Below are 21,410 nucleotides of genomic sequence, written 5' to 3' on the forward strand. Positions count from 1 at the left end.
ATCATTGATGCTACCTATAGTGGGCAGCTGGGATCAAAATGCACGGCGGAAAGCGCTGAAAGTGTTGTGTGACGGCCTTAATCACTGCGGCTCCCCTGGGAGGGGACACGTCACTAGCCCCATTTCACGGATGAGGAAGGTGAGACTCAGAAAAGGGGCGGTAAGCGGAGAAATCTAACATCTATCGATCGTCTCCTGTGTGCTGGGTTTTGTAAACACAGTATGTCAGGGCACCCTGCGGGAATAACTCAGGCTCTGAAATCAGATTTCCTGCGTTTGAATCCCAGTCCTACCACATGCTCTTGACAAGTTACTTAAACTCTCTGGGCTTCACTTTCCTTACCTGTTAAATAAGAGTCCTAGCTTCCAAGACAGAGCAGAGATTAAGCGACAGAATGCCTGGAAAATGTGCAAAGTAGGCTCTCTCACACAGCAAACCCTCAGAAGGTTCTAACCGGTGTAGGAAAGGAGACCGTAGTGTCGGTACTGACTGGTTCCAGCCCCAGCTTGCCTTCCTACTTGTTCTTAATGCTCTCTGCGTATATTTCCCCATTTGCAAAATGGGCAGAACTTTTTAACGTTCGTTATTGAGTTGTGATGAGAATTAAACGAGTTAGCGCAGGTAGAATGCTTAGAATGGAATCTGGCGTCGCATAAGCATCCTACAAGTGTTAACGTTTATTGTTTCTTCTTGGGCCCGGTTTTGAATCCTGTCACCCGCCGCCACTTCCTTGCTGTGCGATCTGGAGCAGGCTTCTTCACCTCTCTGTGCCTCCCTTTCTTATTTTCTATAAAGTGTGTGTGTGTGTTTATAAAATAATTCCTACCTAAAGATACTACTGTGAAGTTTAAACGAGATAATCCCGTAAAGAACCTAAAACAGTGCCTGGCACAGTAAACAGCAGATATTATTGTTTGCGTTTTTACAGGAAACTAAAGTTCCGAAAGGCAGAGCGACTTGTTTAAGGTCGCGGGACTAAATGGTGGCGAGGTCGGGACTCGAACTCTGCAGCAGAGCCAAGGTCCTGACGGGGATTCCGAGGGGCCGAGGGAAGAGACTGAGGAGAGAAGGGGCGCGCTCGGCGCTCGGCTGGCCTAGCCTCGGGGGCAGGCACTGGGGGCGGTGCGTAGGCGGGGCCACGGCCGCTCCTCCCCGGCCCGGCGGCGGCGGCGGCGGCGGCGGCGGCGCGCCTTGCGCTCGCTCGGCGCTCGGCTGGGGCGGCCTGGCCCACAATGAATGGCCGCCGCGGCTGCCGCTGCTGCTGAAGCGGAGGCCGCGGAGGCCGCGGAGGCGGACGCCGAGGCCCCGGCGCAGGGGGGCGCGCCCCGGGCCCAGGCCCGGCCCCAGCCGCCGCTGCGGAGCTCGCCGGGAGCCCCCGGAGCGCGGCCACGGCGCAGGTGAGGCGGCCCGCCCCAGGCCCGGTTCCGGCCTCCTTTCGCCGGGGCGGCCGGAGGGCATCCGAGGTCCGGCTAAGGGCTGAGGGAGGAGGACATGGGGGCCTCCTCCGACCGCGGAGGAACTTGGTTAGCAGCCTGCACTGTGCCCCGGCCCGAGTGCGGAGAGTCCCGGTCCCCGCGAGCGGCCTTGAGCGTTCAGCCCCGGGCCGGGCCGCGGAGCTTGGGGGCGTCGGGATCGGGCCCAGACCTCCTCCTGTCATTCCCCGCGAGAGGGGAGCGAGACCAGGCCCGGGCAGGTGCAGGGGTGGTTGGGGGCCGGGAAGTTGGAGGGAGGGCCGGTGGAGGAAAAGTGAGGAGGCGCCCGGGGAGACCGGAGGGGGAGGGGGAGGAGGAGTCGGGCTTTGGGCCGGCCGAATGGGGGAGGAGGGGAGAGTGGCTTGGCCGGAGGGAAACGGCCCCGAGGGGGGGCGGGGAGGGGCCGGGCTGGCAGGTACAGTCGGGGCGCTGGAGGAGGTGGGTCAGGTTACAGGCCTGGGGGCGGCTGAGGAGAAGCCCAGGAAGTGGGGCAGGGTGGGTGTGGGCGGAGTTAGTTCTAGTGGGGGCGGTTAGGAGATCCCTGAAATGTTTGCAGGGGTCACATGAGGTTTCGGTTCGGAGAGTGGGGAGGGGGTGGCGAGGGCCTGATACGGAGGCGATCAGGTAGGTTGAGGAACTACTGTAGGAGCTTTGGGAGTCCGGGGGAGGCAGAGCCTTTGGGCTAAGTAGGCTAGTGGGGATGTGGGAGCGGGTCCGGAGAAACTAGTGTGATCAAAATGCAAGTGCCAAGGCGCACCCCCTCCCCCCCTTTCCCGTCCAAGTGTTAGCCTGGGGCCAAATCTGAGGGGTTTCTTCTTTCTCACACCTCATCCCTGCCTGTCTCAGGCTCTGGGTCCCGACAGACCCTTTGGGCAAGCCTCTGCTGGCTGCTCCAAGGTGCTAGCCCGGCAGCTGGGCGTTTGTGTGGGCAGCTTGGGAAATAGTCTGGAACACCTAGCTCGGGCATCTTGTTTACCACCCTTTTGCCCACCCCCAACCCATATATCGGCAGGGAGGCAGGCCAGCCCCTGTTATCTGAGTATCTTAGGGTCCTAAGATTCTTTCCCCACTTTTTGTGACCAAAGCCTTGAGGCTCAAGCCTAGGGGTTGGGACCTCACTACCTTTCAGGCACCAGCTCTCCTCAGGTGAGTTACTGGGAGGTGAGCATATAAAGCTCTGTTCATTGTGTCTTGAAGCCTGGAGGCATGGGGTTTGGAGAGGGTTGCGGGTTGGTCCAGGAAGGTCTGACCCGGCTCATCATTGTCTTGAAGGCTCCTGATGGGGTGAAGGCAGGTCACCAAGAAAGGGGTCAAACCAGGCACCTACACCCTGGCCCAGGCCTTTGGCGCTCCGGGTCCCAGGGCTCTGCCTCTGCAGTGCTCTTCCTGGGGCAGGCCCTGTGCTGAGCTTGCTGGTTAGATGAGCTCATCGATTGCTCACCACCACCAGCTCAACTTAGGCCTTCTTCATGGTACAGGGGAGGAAGCCGCGGCTCCGTGGCTTGTCCCAGGTCCCACAGCTAAACAGTGGCAGACTGGGATTGACTGACCCTCAGCCCCAGCCCGCAGTCCCCTGGAGCTGGCCTTTGAGGGGCGTGACTGGAAGAGCTCACTGTTCTGGATTCCCTGGTGGGAATTCTCTGTCCAGGACTTTTCTCTTGCCTATCCCAAGGGATGGGTCAGTACCCTTGCGGACAGTTTTCCTGGTGTTCCAGGGAGCCAGATCAGTGGAAGCTTTTTTCCCAGAGGCAAGGTCATCCCCGTTCTAATGGGAGCCAAGAGGTCAGGGGTCACAGAGCTGTGGGCTGGCAGAGGGAGGTGGTTATGAGGATGGAACCTGGCTCTGGAGCTGGATTTTTGCTTTTTTTCCTGGTTTATCTTTTCCTCTGTTTGGTCCCCGGTCAGACCACCCCTGCTTTTGTTCCTTCTCTCTGGGCTAACTGCAAAGCTGCTACCAGTGTGTCCTGGGAACGTTGACTTGGGAGCCTCAGCACCGGAGGCAGGAACCACAAACTGCTGGGTCGAGTGGTATCAGCTAGATCTGGGTTTAATGATGGGCTGTCACCTCATTCCCTCCCTTCCCCCAATCTCCTTGTAGTTCCTAGAACTGCCCCCACCTGGGCTCGGCCCTCCTCCCCTCTTTGGCTGGCCGCCTGGTTCTGGGAGGGGTAGAAACTGGGCCAGCAGCCCCATGTAAAGAAGCCTTCCCCCTGCCTGGTTGGGCTGAGGCTGGCTGCCGTGGCGCAGCCTGGGGCCTCAGCCGGGGCTCCGGGCTGGGTACTTAGGATGGGGCAGCTGCCTCCAGTCATAGAGCTGGAATGGGGGCAGAGACTGGTAGTAGCTGGCTGCTGTGTGTGGATGGCAGAGAAGGGGGCAGTGAGTCCGAGCCTGTGCCTGGAGCTGGAGAAAGCACTCTTAATAATTGCTTTTCTGTGAGGATTTAGGGTGCCCAGACCTGGGGCGCCAGAGGAGGCCAAAATAGCCTGGCAGGCAAGAGCAACAAGTAAAGGGACCCTTGGGACAGTTTGATTTCACATGGGTGCCAACTCCCTGCTGGGGCCCAGGGAGCAGCCCTGAAAAGCAGCTCCTAGAACTGCTCTCAGCAACTTCTAGTGAAGGTTAGACAAAGGTTTGTCTGAAGGTGACTGACCTCAGACAAACAAATGATCAAGCTCATTTCTGATATCCCCGCATTCATGAATATAGTAAAACCAAGTGAAGTGATGGTGCTAGGGTGGGTGGAAAGCATTAGATTTGGGTGGTCAGGGAAGGCTTCCAGGCGAGCTGAGCTCTGAATAATAAGAGATCAGCCTGCTGGTGGGGGAGCTGGGGCAGGGAGGGGCGAATGTTCTAGGCAGACAGGACAACACATTGAAAGCCTTTATTTAGCATGTGCCAGGCTCCTGCTAAGTGCTCTAAACATTTTGTGTTTATGAGGGAAGGAGTGAAGGGTGACCCTGGCGTGGAGATAGAGACCCTTAGTGCCGTTCCCAGAAAAGAAGCGTCTGATCTCAGGGTCTCCTGGATCCCCCCCATCGCCCCCAGATGCAAGTCCAGACCCCTTGGCCTGCATCCAAGGCCTTCTAAAATCTGGTGCCCTGGCCAAGCAGTGGGGAGCCCCAGCAGGTTCTTGCGCAGGGCTGCAAGGAAATGAGTTTTGGTCAGTTTGGCAGGACCCGTCATGGAGGTCAGCCTGGAGGCATGGGGTTTGGAGAGGGTTGCGGGCTGGTCCAGGAAGGTCTGACCGGGCTCATCAGTGTCACTGCCAGAGACTGTGGTGGAGGAGGGCCTGCCAGGTTCAGGTGGGGCTTGCAGCATTTGAGGCGACAGTGAGCCGGCCTTGAAGACACGGAGGTGGTGTTTGCACCAGCCTCTGCTCTTTCTCTTGGGTCCCCCCTGCCTCTCATCACTCCCATCCCTTTCCTGGGTGCCACGCTGCTCTGAGCACTTTTCACCCATTTGTAAATCACTTAAGCCTATGCCTAGCTTGAGCACACAGGCCCGCCTCCCTGCCTCTGCTCCTGGGTCCCCTTGGCCAAGAGTGTCATCCCTCTGTCTCCTCCTGAAGAGCCTTCTGAGCCACAGAGGCTGTGAGGTGGGACTGAACAGGTGGCTGTCTCGTTGTGTCCAGTATCTGGTTGTGATCATTGCCCGTCTCCTCAGGATAGACAGGATGTGAAGGTCTCAGCATCCTTGGAGATCCGAGGGCCCTCTCTGAGGACCATGACTGAATTAAGCAGAGGGTGGGTAAAGGTGAGCAAACATGGTGTAGTGGAGAGTCAGATTCCACTGTTAGCGCCACCTTGCTCAGCCAGGAGACCCTGGGCAAACGTTGTGGCCTTGGCGCCTCAGTTTCCGCATCTGATAAGTGGGGACAAGCAGGCATACCTGCACTGCAGTGGTTCTCAACCAGAGGTGATTCTGTCCCCCTCAAGGGATGCTTGGGAAATGTCTGGAGACATTTTTGGTTGTCACAGCTGTCACAGTAGAGGCCAGGAATGCTCCTCAATATCATATAATGTACAGGGCAGCCTCCACCACAGAGGATGATCTGGCCCCAGTGGCAGCAGGGCCTCAGTTGGGGCTCCCTGCGGCGTGGTTATTGGGAGGGTCATGTGAGAGGTTGGTGTCTGGGGTGTGATCAACTGGTGCTGGGAAGGCAGTGCGGGGAGCTCTCAGTAAGTACGGCCTGATAGCTCATGAAATGGCCTAAGGTTCTGGGAGATGGTGAGCGGTATAAGATGCCTGTGCTGCTGTCAGGGAGTTTGCAGTCCTGCGAGGGGCTAGGGGGGCAGACAGAAGGGAACATAACTAATAATAGCAGCTGGGCACTGGCTGCAAAGTCAGCACCAACCTACCTACCCGTGTTACCTTAAGGTGGTTTAATCCTTAAAACAGCCTTGTGAGGTGGCTGCTTGTTTCATAGTTGGGAAAGACTGACGTGGGGGGGTGGTAAGCACTAGTACAGATAAATGTTTTCTGGGAGCGCAGAGGAAGGAAAGCGTAATTCTAAGCGGGAAGCTTTGTAAGGGATATTTGAGCCTAGTAAAACAGGATTCTGATTCTTTTGTCCTGCCAAGGCCCTGCAGGGTCTCCAAGCACATCTCCACGACCCATCCCCAGTAACCGCCCACCCGCCTGCCTCCTTTGTGTTAGCCTCCCCAAGGTCACCTCAGGGCCTTTGCACTTCCCTCCACCCTTTGTGCAGCTGCTGCCCCGCCCCCTTGTCCTTGGGTCTGGAGGCACACAGGGAGTATGAGGTAACTCACAAAGGTGGGCTTGAGGTCAGAGTGGGAGGGGGGTGGGGCCTGGCTGGGTTCTCCTAGGAGCTGCTGCAGACGGAAGCCAGATTGCTGAGGACTTCGAGGAGAGAGTGGGAGGAGGGAGGGAGGAGAGGCAGCAGGCTAGAATGCTCATTCCCGGAGGTGGCAGTGAGGGGAGGAAGAGTAGAGAGTAGCTGAGGGAGGCTGGGTGAAGGAAGAAGGCCTCTGGGGGGGAGCAGGGAGAGCAGCACCCAGAACCCTGGGGTTGGGGCCCCAGGTGGGCAGCAGACCCCAGCTTGGGTCATGGCTTCCCTTCTCAGCTCTGGTTTCTCAGTTTTCCCAGTCATGAAATGGGTCTAGCTGAGGTGGCCGCCTGCCACAGGGAGCAGCAGGACCATGCAGAGGACGAGTGCAGCCTGGGCCGGCCGTGGTCGGGAAGCCCCAACACTCAGCTCCAGTGTCCCCTCCTCTGTGGCTCTTGGACAGGAGCCACGTGGCCTGGGTGCCATCCTGGGCCTTGCTCTCCTCATCTGTAAAATGGCAGGAAGACTCATTTCTTCCTCAGAAACTGGTGAGAGGAATAGCTGAGCCCTCATCAGGTGCTGGTGCACAGTAGGGGCAACGTCCATGCCACCTTCCATGCCACCTATGGTTGCTAATCCTGTCACCCACTGTGGAGTTAACAGGAGGTTTTCAGGGAAAAAGAAAATGAATTAAATGTGCATGTACCTAAAAAAGATCTGTGCAGTCGGGTATCGCCTTGTTCTTCACTAGCTAATGTTTGCCTAAACTACCTTCCAGTTCGGCTCCTGCAGAGGGTCCGAATGGCTTTGGGCCAGGAATGCACCCCGAGCAGCCTGGGGGGTGTGCCACTTTCCTGCCCCCAGCTGTCACTCTGACCTCATGCTGAGCTGGGTGAAGGATTGTGGGGCTTTCCAGCGGCCTTCTGTCCTTCTTAGACTTGGAGTTAGTGGGTTCCCTTAACCAGCTTACATGTCAATGGGCAGCTCACCACTTCCCTGGAAAGTCAGCCAGAAAAGACAGTCCTTGGTGAGGCAGACACAGATCTGTCCCCCAGCCTCTGCTGGCTGGGGTACTCAGAGCTCCCTCCTCAAAGAGCTGGCAGTTTCCACCCCCAGGAATTGCACTGCCACACAAGCACTTCCGTTGCAAGCCTGTCGCACCCCAGCGGGATCAGGCAGTAGGGCAGCAGTCGGTGGGAATCCCAAGTTCAGTTACATTGAGCCCCAAGTGGGACCCTGACTGCAGGCCACCCACCTGCTGTGGCTGCCAGAGAAGGGTGTCTGTCTGAGCAGCACCCTCTGCGTTGGCCCCGGCGGCCCCCACTGCGGTGTGGGTGGCACCCCTGCCCAGCCTCAGAGACCTCTTCCAAGTCCCCCTCTGTTCTAGTCACAGTGCAACTAAAAGGGGAGTGTAGTTGGAAGTAACAGAAATAATTCTTCATTCATTCTGCAAACAACGATTGTGCGTCCGCTGTGTGCCTGTCTAGTTGTAGGGGCAGGGGACATAGTAGTGTGAACCAGACAGGCAGTCACCCTGCCCCGGTGGAGCTCACACAAAGCCAAGGACACATCTAGTTGGTAGATGGTGGGAAGTGCCAAGGAGGAAAAATGAAGCAGGAGAAGTGGCCGGAGGAATCGGGGTTGGGAAAGGCTGTCTTTGGAAATCTGAGCTAGGGGATCAGGAGGGGATGAAGGGCTGTGACCATCTTGGGGCCTGCATTGTAGGAGGTCTGAGAGCAAGCAGTCCTTACTGTGCAGGGCCCCCATACACATCGTAGGGGCCCAGGTGGTGAGAACTGGTTTTGAAGGAATCGGAGGTGTGAGTCCTAGGGTCTTCACCCAAGCAAGGAGGGCTAGATAGAGCCTGTGTACACTGCAGCCAGAGCAGGCTTGAGGGGAGAAGGGCTCGGCTGAGGATGCATTGTGTGTGGGCATCTGGGGTATGTGCAAGTCTGCCGTCCAAGGGGAGGTCCAGGCCAGGGGCTCCATGAGGGAGTTGTGGGGTGAGTAGATGGTATTTGTTTAGTTTTTTTTTTTGGCCGCGGCATGCAGGATCTTCCCTGACCAGGGATTAAACCTGTGCCCCCTGCATTGGGAGCATGGAGTCTTAACCACTGGATCTCCAGGGAAGTCCAAGTAGACGGTGTTTTGAGCCTGTCTTAGTCTGCTTGGGTCGCCATAAGAAAATACCATAGACTGGGCGGCTTAAACAACAGACATTTGCTCACAGTTCTGGGGGCTGGAAGTCCAAGATGCCAGCGCGGTCAGGTTCTGGTTGGATTCTAGTGTGCTCACGTGGCCCTTAGTGTGTGCGCTTGGAGAGAGAAAGAGAAATCTCTCTTCCTCTTCTTATAAGGACAAAGAGTTCTGTTGCATTAGGGCCCCACTTTTATGACCTCTTTTAACCTTAATTACCTTCAAATAAGACCCTGTCTCCAAATACAACCACACGGGGGATTAGGACTTCAACTTAGGAATTGGGGTGGGCGACACAATTTAGTCCACAGCAGAGCCCTGAGACTGGGTGTGATCCCCCAAGGAGAGAAGCAGACTAAAGACTGAGCCCAGAGCCAGCTTTGCCTTCCTCCAGTTTCTGGAAGGGCCGTGCCTGCTTCTCCCTTGGGGCTCTGCACACTTTCCTTGTGCCTTGAGGGCCACGCTCCCAGCCCACCACTGCCCCATTAGATCACCCCCCACCTCCACCCCCTTGTGCCCCCCCAGATCTCAGCTCCAGTGTCCCCTCCTCTGCGTGAGGTCAGAGGCGTGGACCTGCAGCTCGTTGATCCGAGTGACCCTGGATAAATGGTCGTGTCTCTCGCTGGACCACGAGCTCCGGAGGCAGGGCCTTGTCTTAGTGGTGGCCTGCCCCAGGCTCTGGGCACTTCCTGCCCCAGGCAAGGCGCTTGGCAAATATTTGTTGAGTGACTGTTGAGAGGCCATGGAAACCATGTGTCGTGCCCTTGCGTCTCGTCAGGAAACCCACCCTCTTCCGGGGCCAGGAGTAGCGATGGAAGGGTCCCCTTGGCCTTGTGTGGGCCTGGGGGCTACCCCTTCCCTCCAGGGGGATCTGGGCACCCCAGAAGGTGTGCGGGCTGATGTGCCAAGTTGTGAGGAGAGAGAATTCAAATACGGTTTTCTGCCCAGGAGAGGTTATAGTCAAGTGGGATTTAATGTTCTCAGAGGTAAGCGTAAGGGCCCTATGGCTTTGGGGTTGGGGGGAGCGCAGAAGAGGGCATCTTCTCCAGTCTGGTGAGTTCTCAGAGCACGGGGCAGCTGAGGGTGAACGAGGAAGATGTGGGTACTGGGAGAAGGGCGCTCCGGGCAGGGTGCACAGCTTGGGTAAAGGTCTGGCTGAGGGGAACCGTGCAGTACAGGCGAGGGGCTCGGGCTGGTGAGGACTGAACTGTTGGCTGGTTTAGAGAACCCCCCCCCCCCCCCCCCCCCCCCCAGCTCTCCATCCTACCACTTCCCAACCAGTAGGTGACCCAGGCTGAGCGCCAGCTGCTTTCAACCTGTTTCCTCTGGAAGCCCGATCTGGCTCCATGGCTCCTCCCTCACGGGCGGTGTAGGTGAGGGGCAGGACCACCGGCCATTGTTCTTCTGAGTCCGGCAGCCTGGATTGGTGCCGCGATCCAGGGGTGGGTCTCTGGGGTCTCCAGTGGTCTCCAGTGGCCTCTTCCACCTCCACCCCCCCCCCCCACATACCCTGTCCTACTTACAGGGGCAGCGAGGCAGACGTAGCACCCCACTCCCTGTCACTGCAGAGGGTGCGTGCCTGTGCACGGATTGCATCAGCCTTTTGCACAAGTTGTGTTCCCGCCCCGCCATTGCTAGTCGAAGGCTTCAAAGCGCTGGGTGCTGGGCTCTGAGGCCCCATGGGGTTCACGAGGCCTGGGGACCCCAGACTGAATGTCAGGTTGGCTCTCGCCCTCGGGAGCCCTCCTCCTTGCGTCTCTGTTCCCTCCTGTTGAGAACCTTATCGCCCCCACGCTGAGCGCTCACCACAAAGCCATCCTGCACCAGTTCCCGGTGAGGGGTCAGGCCCTGAAGTCCAACTGCTTGGGACGGGGCAGGGCGGTGCTGTGATTCCCCACCCATAAAGTGGGGCCCTGCTAGCCTTCACTGCAGAGTGCTGTGAGCACTTCGGTAGCCTTCGGGAAATGCGTGCAACAGTGTCCAGCACACCGAGCACGGTTAGGAGGACACTTTGGAACACCCTCCGTAGCCCCAGAAGCATCCACACCCATGTGTGTCCTGCCTCAGCCCCCTCCCCCCGTTCCCCCATGCTTCCCCACCCCCACCCCGCAGCTGCCATTTCCCAGGCAGGAGCAGTCTATTCCTGCCCTGGTACACTATTTGACACGTTTACAAATATTTATTGACCGCCTCTCTCTGTTCTGATGAGCTAATCATGAACAAATCTGCCAGCATGCCTGCCTTCTCTGGAGTTGACAGTCTCCTTGGAGGAGTACCTATCTATACAACTTTTTTTGGCTGCGCTGTGCAGCATGCAGGATCTTAGTTCTCCAGCCAGGGATCGAACCCGTGCCCCCTGCAGTAGAAGCACGGAGTCTTAACCACTCGACCGCTAGGGAAGTCCCCTGTCTACAACTTTTTTTTTTTTTTTTTAAAATATATTTATTTATTTTTATTTATGGCTGTGTTGGGTCTTCGTTTCTGTGTGAGGGCTTTCTCTAGTTGCGGCAAGTGGGGGCTACTCTTCATCGCGGTGCGCGGGCCTCTCACTATCGTGGCCCCTGTTGTTGCGGAGCACAGGCTCCAGACGCGCAGGCTCAGTAGCTGTGGCTCACGGGCCTAGTTGCTCCGCGGCATGTGGGATCCTCCCAGACCAGGGCTCGAACCTGTGTGTCCTGCATTGGCAGGCAGATTCTCAACCACTGCGCCACCAGGGAAGCCCCCCCTGTCTACAACTTTTAAAACAATACCCTGTCTCCCGTAGAGACTCATTCCTGAGTCACTCACCCCCTTCTCTCTGTCCCCGCCGCTGATGCTGGGAATTCTCCCAAAGCTGGTCTGGGCCCAGTCTCCCTTGCTCCAGGCTTCCCATTGCTCACTCTGACATTCATCCTCACCAGGCCAGGGCCCACCTGTCCCACACCCCGTGCCGCTCTCCAGCCACACTGGCCTCCTTTGGCATCTCCAGACCGCACCTGGTTCCTTCCTGCCCAGGACTGTTGGTTGCTGTCTCCATCTCCCCATCTTTACCTCGCCCACTCAGTGACACACTCACCCCAACTAAAATTAAATCACGCCCTGTGTCTCCTCACTAGACAGTGAGCTACGTGTGGGCACAACCAGTCCTCTTCAGGGCTGTGTGCCCAGCACCTTGCAGTCCATGGGGTGGGTTGGATGTATATCTCCCCATTTTACACATAAACAAACTGAAGCACAGAGAGGTGAGGGGCTGGCCTGAGGTCATGCAGCTTCAGAGTGGGGCTAGCAGCAGAACCCAGGTCTGAGGGGCTCTGGCTCCACCGCATGCATGTCCTGCCTTGGTCCTCCCCCTTGGGGTGTAAGCCTTCCAAGCCAGGGGTCTAGAGCACGCCTCCAGGGACTAGAGGCCAGGCAGCCTCTTCCTTGGCTGCTTGGGCCCTAGGACCCGGGGGGGTCTTCAGTTTGGCAGCCTGGGGAGGTGGGTCAGGGCTGCCAGGGCCCTGGAGGAGGCTCTCTGGGCTCTATCCTTTGCCTCCTCTTGGTGCCTCAGTTTCCCCTACCGCCTCGTTCAGAGGCCCAGCTCTGAATGAGGAGGTAGGAGAAACTGAAGCACCAGCTCCTAGCCTGTCCGGCCCTTAGTTTGACCTCCTGGGACGTGCATGCTGCCGTCTAATTAGGATTTCCCTGTCTCCGTCTCCCCCTCCTGATTGCCTTTTTGTTTTTCACGGTGGCGACAATGATTTTGATGAGGAAGAGGAGGGTACAGCAGAGGGGAATCATGGGTTTCAGTGCCCAGAGAGATCTGGGTGAGCCAGGACTCACCCTTGCCCTGAAGTGCACCTCTGAGCCCATGGGCACATGGCCCCTTGTGTTCCTCCAGGTAGCCCTTTCTGAATGAACCTGGGTAGGGCCCAAGTCTTCACTGCATCCCCAATCCTCAGCCCACAGAGGCAGCTTAGAATAGACTGGTTAGTGAAAAAAAAACTGAAAGATGCATGAGAGCTAACATGGGAGTGAGAGAAGAACAGCTGGGAGCTCTAGTTAGTTCCTGCCTCAGGGCCTTTGCACACACTCTTTACCTTTTTCCTCTTTCTTCTCACCAGCCTGACTCTCTGCTCAGGCCTCTCTTCTCACCCGTACCTGCCCATTCAGGACTACTGCCCTCCACAACTATAGAATGGCAGGGGACTCAGTTTTACCAATGGGGGCACTTGTAAAGCCATATCTTACCTCAGAGCCCTTTTATGATTGCCCCCAGAGCATCAGGCATGCTGTCCTCACCTGACCAGTTCTTCCCTCCTGGGTTGGAACATGCACTGATGGAATAGGCTCTGATGCAGAAGGTCGCACATTTGAGAGGCGCCAGGGCCCCCCAGGTGGTACTTCACAGGTCAGGATGGGGGTGGGCTCCCTGAGCAGGGTCTCATGCAGTTCCTTAAATTCACATTTCTTTCTCCACCCACCCCTCAAGCACTTTGGGGTGAATTGTTTGTGGTGTGATTTCACACACTTTATTTTTTTATTTTATTTTATTTTTTAAAATTTATTTTATTTTTGGCTGCGTTGGGTCTTTGTTGCTGTGCGCAGGCTTTCTCTAGTTGCGGCGAGTGGGGGCTACTCTTCGTTGCGGTGCATGGGCTTCTCTTGTTGCGGAGCACGGGCTCTAGGCGCGCAGGCTTCAGTAGTTGTGGCTCACGGGCTCTAGAGCGCAGGCTCAGTAGTTGTGGTGCACGGGCTTAGTTGCTCCGTGGCATGTGGGATCTTCCCGGACCAGGGCTTGAACCCGTGTCTCCTGCACTGGCAGGCAGGTTCTTAACCACTGCGCTACCAGGGAAGTCCCACACACTTTATTTTTAAATATTACTTACTTTTGTAAATAGGCAATACATTCACCAGGTTCAAAACTTAAAAGACCGTAAGATGGAATTCCCTGGCAGTCCAGTGGTTAGGACTCTGAGCTTTCACTGCCAAGGGCCTGGGTTCAATCCCTGGTCAGGGAACTAAGATCCCACAAGCCGTGTGGTGTGGCCAAAAAAAAAAAAAAGAAAAGAAAAAAAGACCCTAAGAATGTACATGGTAAGTCTCATCCCCAGTTCTACACAGAGGACATTAGTCTTACGGTTTCTTTCTTCTTTTTACAGCTTTATTGAGATGCACATACCAAGCAGTTCACCCGTTTAAAGTGTACAGGTTCAGGAGTTTTTAGTATATTCAGAGTTGTGCATCCATCACCACAATTTCTGAACATCTTTCACGAGGGCAAGAAGAAACCCTGCACCTGTTTGCTCACACTCCCCTAATCCTCCAAGCACCCCCAGCCCCAGGCAACCACTAGTCTGCTTTCTGTCTCTTATTGATTTGCTTGTTCTGGACAGTTCATATAAATGGGATTATATAATATGTGGTCTTTTTGTCTGGCTTCTTGCATTTAGCATAATGTTTTCAGCGTTTATCCAAGTTGTGGCATGTAGCAGTAGTGCATTCCTCTTTATGACTGAGTAGTATTCCATTGTGGATCGACCATATTTTGTTTATCCATTCATCAGTTGATGGACATTTGGGTTGTTTCCACCTTTTGCCTATTGTGGACAGTGCTGCTGTAAACATTCACGTACAGGTGAACGTGTGGATATATGTTTTCGTTTCTCAGGAATAATTCCTAGAAGTGGAATTCCTGGGTCATATGGCAACTTCATGTTTAACCATTTCAGGAACGGTTTTCCACAGCAGCTGCACCATTTCACATTCCCACCAGCAGTGTAGGAGGGTTCCGGTTCATTTCTCATCCTCACCAATACTTATCTTTTTTATTCTAGCCAGCCTAGTGGGTGTGGAATGGTGTCTCATTGTGGTTTGGATTTGCATTGCCCTGGTGACTAGTGATGTTCTCATGCAGTTTCAGGGTTTCTCGAGTGGTCATTCAGTCATTCAGCAAATGGTGATTGAGGGTCACGTGCTCAGCACTGCAAACGCAGTGTGAAAAATCGGATGACTCTGCCTTCTTGGTGTCTCTATGCCTGTTACCCTATGTGTGTAGTGCTAGTGGTGGTTCATGCTCATGGGGGCTCACTGTGTTATCTCATTTAATATTCAAGCACAGACGTGTAAGTATGCCTTTGCCCTCCTTTCTGCAAAGGGACGGCACAGGCCACCCCGGCCTATAGCTGACTTAGCTGATTTGACAGTCTGTCACAGAGGAAAGGCCATGCTGGGACAGGAGTGGGCGGCACCTGCGATTCTTACAGTCGTGGCAAATTCCACCACATGGCTGTCCACGCTCCCGTGTGTCTCCCTGCGGCGGGCTGAGTCTGCCGTCTGACCCTGTCCCTCCGTCTCTCCCTGTCCCCTGCGCAGCCGCCGCCGCCATGGCCCAGACCCTGCAGATGGAGATCCCGAACTTCGGCAACAGCATTCTGGAGTGCCTCAACGAGCAGCGGCTGCAGGGCCTGTACTGTGATGTCTCCGTGGTGGTCAAGGGCCATGCCTTCAAGGCCCACCGGGCCGTGCTGGCCGCCAGCAGCTCCTACTTCCGGGACCTGTTCAACAGCAGCCGGAGTGCGGTGGTGGAGCTGCCGGCGGCTGTGCAGCCCCAGTCCTTCCAGCAGATCCTCAGCTTCTGCTACACGGGCCGACTGAGCATGAACATGGGCGACCAGTTCCTGCTCATGTACACAGCTGGCTTCCTGCAGATCCAGGAGATCATGGAGAAGGGCACAGAGTTCTTCCTCAAGGTGAGCTCCCCCAGCTGTGACTCCCAGGGCCTGCACGCCGAGGAGGCCCCCTCGTCCGAGCCCCAGAGCCCTGTGGCGCAGACGTCGAGCTGGCCGGCCTGCGGCACCCCACTGCCCCTCGTGTCTCGCGTCAAGACGGAGCAGCAGGAGTCGGACTCCGTGCAGTGCACGCCCGTGGCCAAGCGGCTGTGGGACAGCAGCCAGAAGGAGGCCGGCGGTGGCAGCAGTGGCAACGGCAGCCGCAAAATGGCCAAGTTCTCCGCGCCGGACCTGGCCGCCAACCGGCCGCCCCAGCAGGCCCCGGTGGTGGCGGCGGCACAGCCCACCGGAGTGGCGGCGGGGCCCGGGGCCGGGCAGCCGGCGGGGGGCGTGGCGGCAGCGGCAGGCGGAGTGGTTAGTGGGCCCAGCACGTCGGAGCGGACCAGCCCGGGCACCTCAAGCGCTTACACCAGCGACAGCCCCGGCTCTTACCATGAGGAGGATGAGGAGGAGGACGCCGGCGAGGAGGGCACAGACGAGCAGTACCGACAGATCTGCAATATGTACACCATGTACAGCATGATGAACGTCGGCCAGACCGGTGAGGTGCCCCACCACAACCCCAAGCCTGGCCCCCCGCCCCCGGCCCCGGCCCCGCCCCCAACACACCGCTTTCGCCCCCGACAGCCGAGAAGGTGGAGGCCCTCCCTGAGCAGGTGGCCCCCGAGTCCCGGAATCGCATCCGAGTGCGGCAAGACCTGGCGTCTCTCCCTGCTGAGCTCATCAACCAGATCGGCAACCGCTGCCACCCCAAGCTCTACGATGAGGGTGACCCCTCTGAGAAGCTGGAGCTGGTAACAGGTGGGCTGGCCTCACTTGCTCCCTGAATCCCCCCTTCCCCCACCTTGGGCCTCGATGCCCTCTGGGCCAGCAGCCTGCAGCACAGTGCTTAGGAGCCGGGCTCAAGGTCCAGCCCCAGCCCTGCCGCCCGCTGGCTGTGTCCTGGGGCAGCTCACACCTCTTTGCATAGATATAAATCAAAGACTGGCTTGTAGGTTTCCACCCCAGAGTCTAGTGTAAGTGTGGGCCATCATTGTTGGCCACGTGGGAGTAGATCAGTGGCTTCATAGCGTGGTTTGAGGGTTGATTAACACGGTGGTTAAGAATTTGGCCCTCGGACTCAGGGTGCCAGGGTGCGAGCCTCTGCTGCTGTTCTTTCTGATGCTGGTGGTTTTGTGGGCAAGGGCCTGGCACGTTGGGTGTCCCGTGGACGGTGGCGCCACAGTCTCTGTCCTTTCCTGAGTGTTGAGGAGGACGCTGTAAGTTGAGTGGTGGTGGGGGGCTGGTCTTGGTTGGGCCCAGGCCGGGGCGTGGCCTAGTGGGGAACATGGCGGTTTGCCCCCCACACCCATCATCCTCTGGCTCCGCCCCCCCCTCCAGGCACCAACGTGTACATCACCAGGGCGCAGCTCATGAACTGCCACGTCAGTGCGGGCACGCGGCACAAGGTCCTGCTGCGGCGCCTCCTGGCCTCCTTCTTTGACCGGTGAGGCCCATGCCAGAGCCCCGGTGTGGGGGAGGACGGGGTGCCCCATGCCCCCCCACCACCACAGGGGGCCTGACTCCCCTCCCCCATACCCCTCGCCCAGGAACACGCTGGCCAACAGCTGTGGCACCGGCATCCGCTCTTCCAGTAACAACCCCAGCCGCAAACCGCTGGATAGTCGCGTCCTGCACGCTGTCAAGTGTAAGTGTCCACCTTTCTGGAGTCGGGGTTGGGGGATGGAGGTCTGGGTCAGGCAGGTGGTCCTTTTCTCTGGTGTTGGCCCTGATGGATGGGTAGGTAGGGTTTGGTGTTAAGAAGGATTCTGAGGTTCAGTCTAGGCTTGTTGGAAAGAGGGCTGTGATTGGTTAGAGGGTTCTTGGTTAGAGATTTCTTGAGGGGGTGGCTAGGACACTGAAGGAAAGCCACAAAGCCTATGGGAGGGGAGGTCTCAAACTTATGCTGGTCGTCAGAGTGATGAAGTGGCCAGGCCTCAGCCAGTTGTCAGGAGGGAAGTCTAGGTTTTCAAGTGGACTCTCCCAGTTTCTAAATTCTGGTAAATGACCCACATTTTTCAAGAGCACTGGGCCATCCCGCATCAAATCCACACATCCCATATGCATGGCCAAGCTCTGTCAGTCCTGGGCCCACTGATGTGGTTTAGCGTGTTGTCCGCAAGGCCTCAGTTTCCTCAGCTCCAAGGGGGGGGGCGTTCAGGGGTGCCATGGTTGGGGGGGGGGCGGAGATTCAGGAGCAGCGTGGGGGCTGAGTGCCTGTTGGGAGGGTGGGAGGCCCAGGCCACGCCCGGCATGAGCTACCCATTCTGCCCGCACAGACTACTGCCAGAACTTTGCTCCCAACTTCAAGGAGAGCGAGATGAACGCCATCGCAGCCGACATGTGCACCAATGCCCGCCGCGTTGTGAGGAAGAGCTGGATCCCTAAGGTCAAGCCGCTTATGGCCGAGGGTGACGCCTACACCACCTTCATCAGCTACACGGGCAAGATAGAGCCGGACATGATGGGCGTGGAGCACGGCTTCGAGACGGCCAGCCATGACGGCGAGGCCGGCCCCTCGGCCGAGGAGGCCCTCCAGTAACCCCCACCGGACCCTCCCGCGGGGCTGTCACACTCCCCCTCCTGTCACACCCGCCCACCATCTTGGTCACGAGCTACTGTCTGTCCTTCCCCAGGACCCGCGGGGGGCACTGCATGCTCCCGGCCCCTCTGCCTCCCCGTCCCACCCCCTGACCCCAATCCGATCGGGGATCCGGGCTGGGAGAGGACGGCAGGTGGTGTGAGGTCTGCGTTGCCTTCTGTAGCACACACTCGTGCACAGTTGGGGGGCTCTTGCTCCCCCTCTCCTAACCCCTAGCAACTGTCTCCCCACTCACCAGGCCAGGCACAGGGAGGGGCTGGCCTGGGGGGCTTGGGAAGACCCCCTTCCCAGGCGCTGGGCCACCTAGCCGGAGCATTCCTCAGCCTCCGCCCACCACTGCAGCCCCTTGGGACTCACAGGGGCCCCGGGTTCTCAGGACCCCTCCCGCCACCACCTCCCAGGGCTTCCACGTTTCCAAAAGCGCCTTCCTGTCTCCCTCGTCTGTCCCTGCGCCTGGGGGCTGGGGTAGGCGAGGCCGTGAGGACTGCCCATTTTACAGCTGAGGAAACTGAGGCTCAGAGAAACTCCATGACCGACCTAAGGTGGTGGGCGGTGGCAGGCCCAGCGCCCTTCTCTTCCCCCACCTGTGCTCAGCCTCTCTTGCCGCCACCAGCCCCCTGGGGCCTGAGAGGGGCAGGTCCTGAGAGGGGGGCCCTTGGGGGCAGACCGAGGGTCTCTGAGGATAGAAGAAGTTTCCGGGGCTCGCAGAAGCGTGTGGGTGTGCATGTGTGTGTGTGCGCGCGTGCGTGTGTAGAAGTTTTGCTTTTAAACAGATGAAGACGTGAGAGGCAGTAGGACCAGGGGTGGAACCCAGGGGAGCAGGCTGGGGGGTGCTGCTGCCTTTCCCTCCCTTCCCCCCCCACCCCCCACGGCAGGGCTCCCAGCCCCCACCCCCTGTACATACTTTTTAAAACATTTTTTTAGCTAATGAAATATTGAAGTATAAGATTCCTTTTATTTTTCAAACCAACGGGACCGTGTCTGATGTCCCCTTCGGTCCTCGGGGCTGTGGAAGGCAGGACGGAGTGGGGAGCCAGGGGCAGGCTGAATGTGCGCGTGTGTGTGGAGTGGGAGCGCGTGTTGCCGGCGGGGGGGGGCGCCCCCAGGTCCCGCTCTGCCTGGGCTCCCGTGGGTCTGGCCGGCTCACACTCAACCCCAGGGCCTCCTCCCAAGGGCTACATTGCAAGGGTGTCCCTGGTTTGTCCAGTTGGCTGAGTCCAGCTCCTGGCAGGGCCGGGTCCGCTTCATGGTTAAAGATTGTTTGCAGAATCTTCTTTTACCATTCCTCTCTTTCTATCCTTGGCCTAGCTCCACGAGTGGTTTTGTGTTTTTTTTTTGAGTTCTACATGTAAACTCGGAGGGTTCTTTTTGTTTTTTTAACTCTCCCCCCTGCACCCCTCCCCACACACGCTGGGTGTCCGTTTCTTTGCAATTTCACATTTTTGTCTCTAGCCCTGGTTCTCACCGCCTCTGTCTCCCCCGCAGTCTGACTAGCCCATTGCTCCCAGCAGCCTCTCTCTCTCCCCAAAGGCAAGGGGATTACAGGAGGTGGGGTGGGGGCCAGCTGGACCACTGGGATCTGACCTGGAGGCCTGCCCCCCACCCCAGGAGCCCCTGCCAGCCTGCGGAGAGCGGGTCCTTCCTGACATCTGCTTGCTGCCGGCGTGGGGGGCGCGGGGGGGGTCAGTCCAGCGGGGCCCTGGCGCTCTGCTTTCCTGGCCCAGCCCCAGTACCTTAGCCCTCAGCCAGCCCAGAGTGCGTGGGGGGAGTCGACAGCCCCAGCTAAAGCACAAGCACCTTAGTCGCACCTCCCCTGCCCCCTCATCCTGGCCTTGACACCCCACCCCAGCGTAGATCCCAAAGCACAATATCCGGGTTACTTGGCAAGCTGCCGGGCCGACCAAGGCCGAGGGGTGGGCTGGGGCTCCAGCCAGACCCCCAAAGGAAGCAGGAGTCCCCAGGCGCTCCCCTCCTTCCAGGCCTTAGCGGGGGCCAGCTCTCTGGGACTGGGGTCTTCTCCCTCCCCACCCCCTTGTCCTGGGCAGGCCCCTGTCCAGCCCCTCCTCGCCTTGTCCTTGGGTGGGGCTTGCCCCGTCCCTCCTCCGAGCCCCTGCAGCACTGGGTTGGGTGGCAGAGCCCTCTTGTTTCAGGGACTCTAGGAGGTTCCCCTGGCTCCCTGGACTGTGTGTATAGGTCTGGGGAGGGGGCGGGGGAGAGGGGCTGGGCAGGGGCGCAGGGGAGGAAACTCCTCACCAGGAGAGCCAAAGACAGGGTTGTGCCTTACCCCAGGAGCCACCCCTGCGCCCTCCCGCCCTGCCCTCCCCGCTCTTGGGCGGCCTGCTGCTTTTCCTGCTTTCCCTTCCCCTGGCCCGGCCCTGCCCTGAGCTGCATGGACCCCCCGCCCACCCCCACCCCACCCCCCGGGGCAGCCAGGAAGGAACATGAATGGAGGATCACCGACCAACGCAAAAAAGACTATGGGGGCCCCCCTCCACCTCCCCCGGCCGCCCATTCACCCACGTCTCTTTCACGCAGGACAGACCACCCGCCCTGTCCGCGTGGAGTGCCAACACCCTCCCTGCCCTGGGCCGAGCCCCTCCTCCCCGGGCCCATAAGTGAGATTGCACATTAACTACTGTAAGAAGAGGAGCCGCACTGGGAAATGTGAACCATGAGAATATCAGTGATACTGATGAGGAGAATAAACTAAACGCCTTTGTAACAGCCCTGCTGCAAGCTGCTCACTGGGGGCGCGGGGTGGTGGGCCCAGGAAGGGACGCTGGCTGCACACTAGGGCCCCCCTCCTTCCGCAGAGCAACATCCCCATTCCCCAGGGCTTCACACTGACAAATGCAGTGGGGGCCCGGCTCAGGGTGTGCTCAGAACGGCCATGCCAAACGTCATGCCTCAGAATGTCGGCCTGAGGGGAGGGCCCTCTTTAGGCGGGAAAATAGCTTCCAGCAGCTTCCAGGTTGCCCCAGTATGTACAAACAACACCCTCCCTAGGCTGTTCCCTCACACGTGTGAGCCCTAAATCCTGCATGGGCGTCCCACGGGAGCCCCTCCAGAGCTAGAAGGGTAGCTGCTCCATGGAATTATGTGTATTACAGACCCACTCGCTGCCCTTCCATGGTATTTGACACTCCCAGCCCCAGAAACGTGTCCTGAACATAAGCCCATACCCTTCGCCCCGTCCCGAGCCACTGCGTCCAGAACGAACACTAAAATCAGAAGAAGGAACACTAAAGTCGGGATGGCAAGCCTAAAATCAGCCGGTGGCTGCTTAAAATACCTGGAAGAGGGACTTCCCTGGCGGTCCAGTGGTTAAGACTCCGCGCTTCCACTGCAGGTGGCACGGGTTGGATCCCTGGTCAGGGAACTAAGATCCCACATGCTGTGCAGGGTGGCCAAAAAAACAAACAAAACTGGAAGAGCTGTAGGGTCCTGAGGATATGAGTGGGAAAATGTTCTAACCACCGAAATAGAAAAGATGCAATGTGCCCTAGGGTCCCATTGATTCAGAGATGTCTCAAGTAGTGTGGGAAGACTACTGACAGACCTTAGG

The 21,410-nt window shown here is 58.1% G+C and overlaps 1 protein-coding gene across 2 annotated transcripts; it reads left to right on the forward strand.

Annotated features, from left to right (window-relative positions):
- Positions 1 to 33: 33 nt before the first annotated feature.
- Positions 34 to 20,569, forward strand: NACC1 (nucleus accumbens associated 1). 2 transcript variants are annotated; one of them, XM_036846917.1, is made up of 6 exons: positions 34 to 139; positions 14,789 to 15,745; positions 15,832 to 16,005; positions 16,585 to 16,690; positions 16,794 to 16,891; positions 17,523 to 20,569. In XM_036846917.1, exons 2-6 carry the CDS (start codon positions 14,800 to 14,802, stop codon positions 17,783 to 17,785), a joined length of 1,587 nt encoding a protein of 528 aa, XP_036702812.1. In that variant the 5' UTR covers positions 34 to 139; positions 14,789 to 14,799; the 3' UTR covers positions 17,786 to 20,569. The 2 variants fall into 2 exon arrangements, with proteins under 2 accessions (XP_036702812.1, XP_036702811.1); XM_036846916.1 differs by lacking the exon at positions 34 to 139 and adding an exon at positions 1,213 to 1,398.
- Positions 20,570 to 21,410: the final 841 nt, after the last annotated feature.

This window comes from Balaenoptera musculus, chromosome 3 (genome assembly GCF_009873245.2).
Source record: "Balaenoptera musculus isolate JJ_BM4_2016_0621 chromosome 3, mBalMus1.pri.v3, whole genome shotgun sequence".
Taxonomy (NCBI): Eukaryota; Metazoa; Chordata; class Mammalia; order Artiodactyla; family Balaenopteridae; genus Balaenoptera; species Balaenoptera musculus.

Bases quoted from the DNA above. Each gene is read 5' to 3' on its own strand.
- NACC1 (XM_036846917.1), top strand. From the start codon at position 14,800: ATGGCCCAGACCCTGCAGATGGAGATCCCGAACTTCGGCAACAGCATT. The intron at 15,746-15,831 runs GTGAGGTGCCCC...CGCCCCCGACAG, and splicing joins GATGAACGTCGGCCAGACCG to CCGAGAAGGTGGAGGCCCTC. The intron at 16,892-17,522 runs GTAAGTGTCCAC...CTGCCCGCACAG, and splicing joins CGTCCTGCACGCTGTCAAGT to ACTACTGCCAGAACTTTGCT.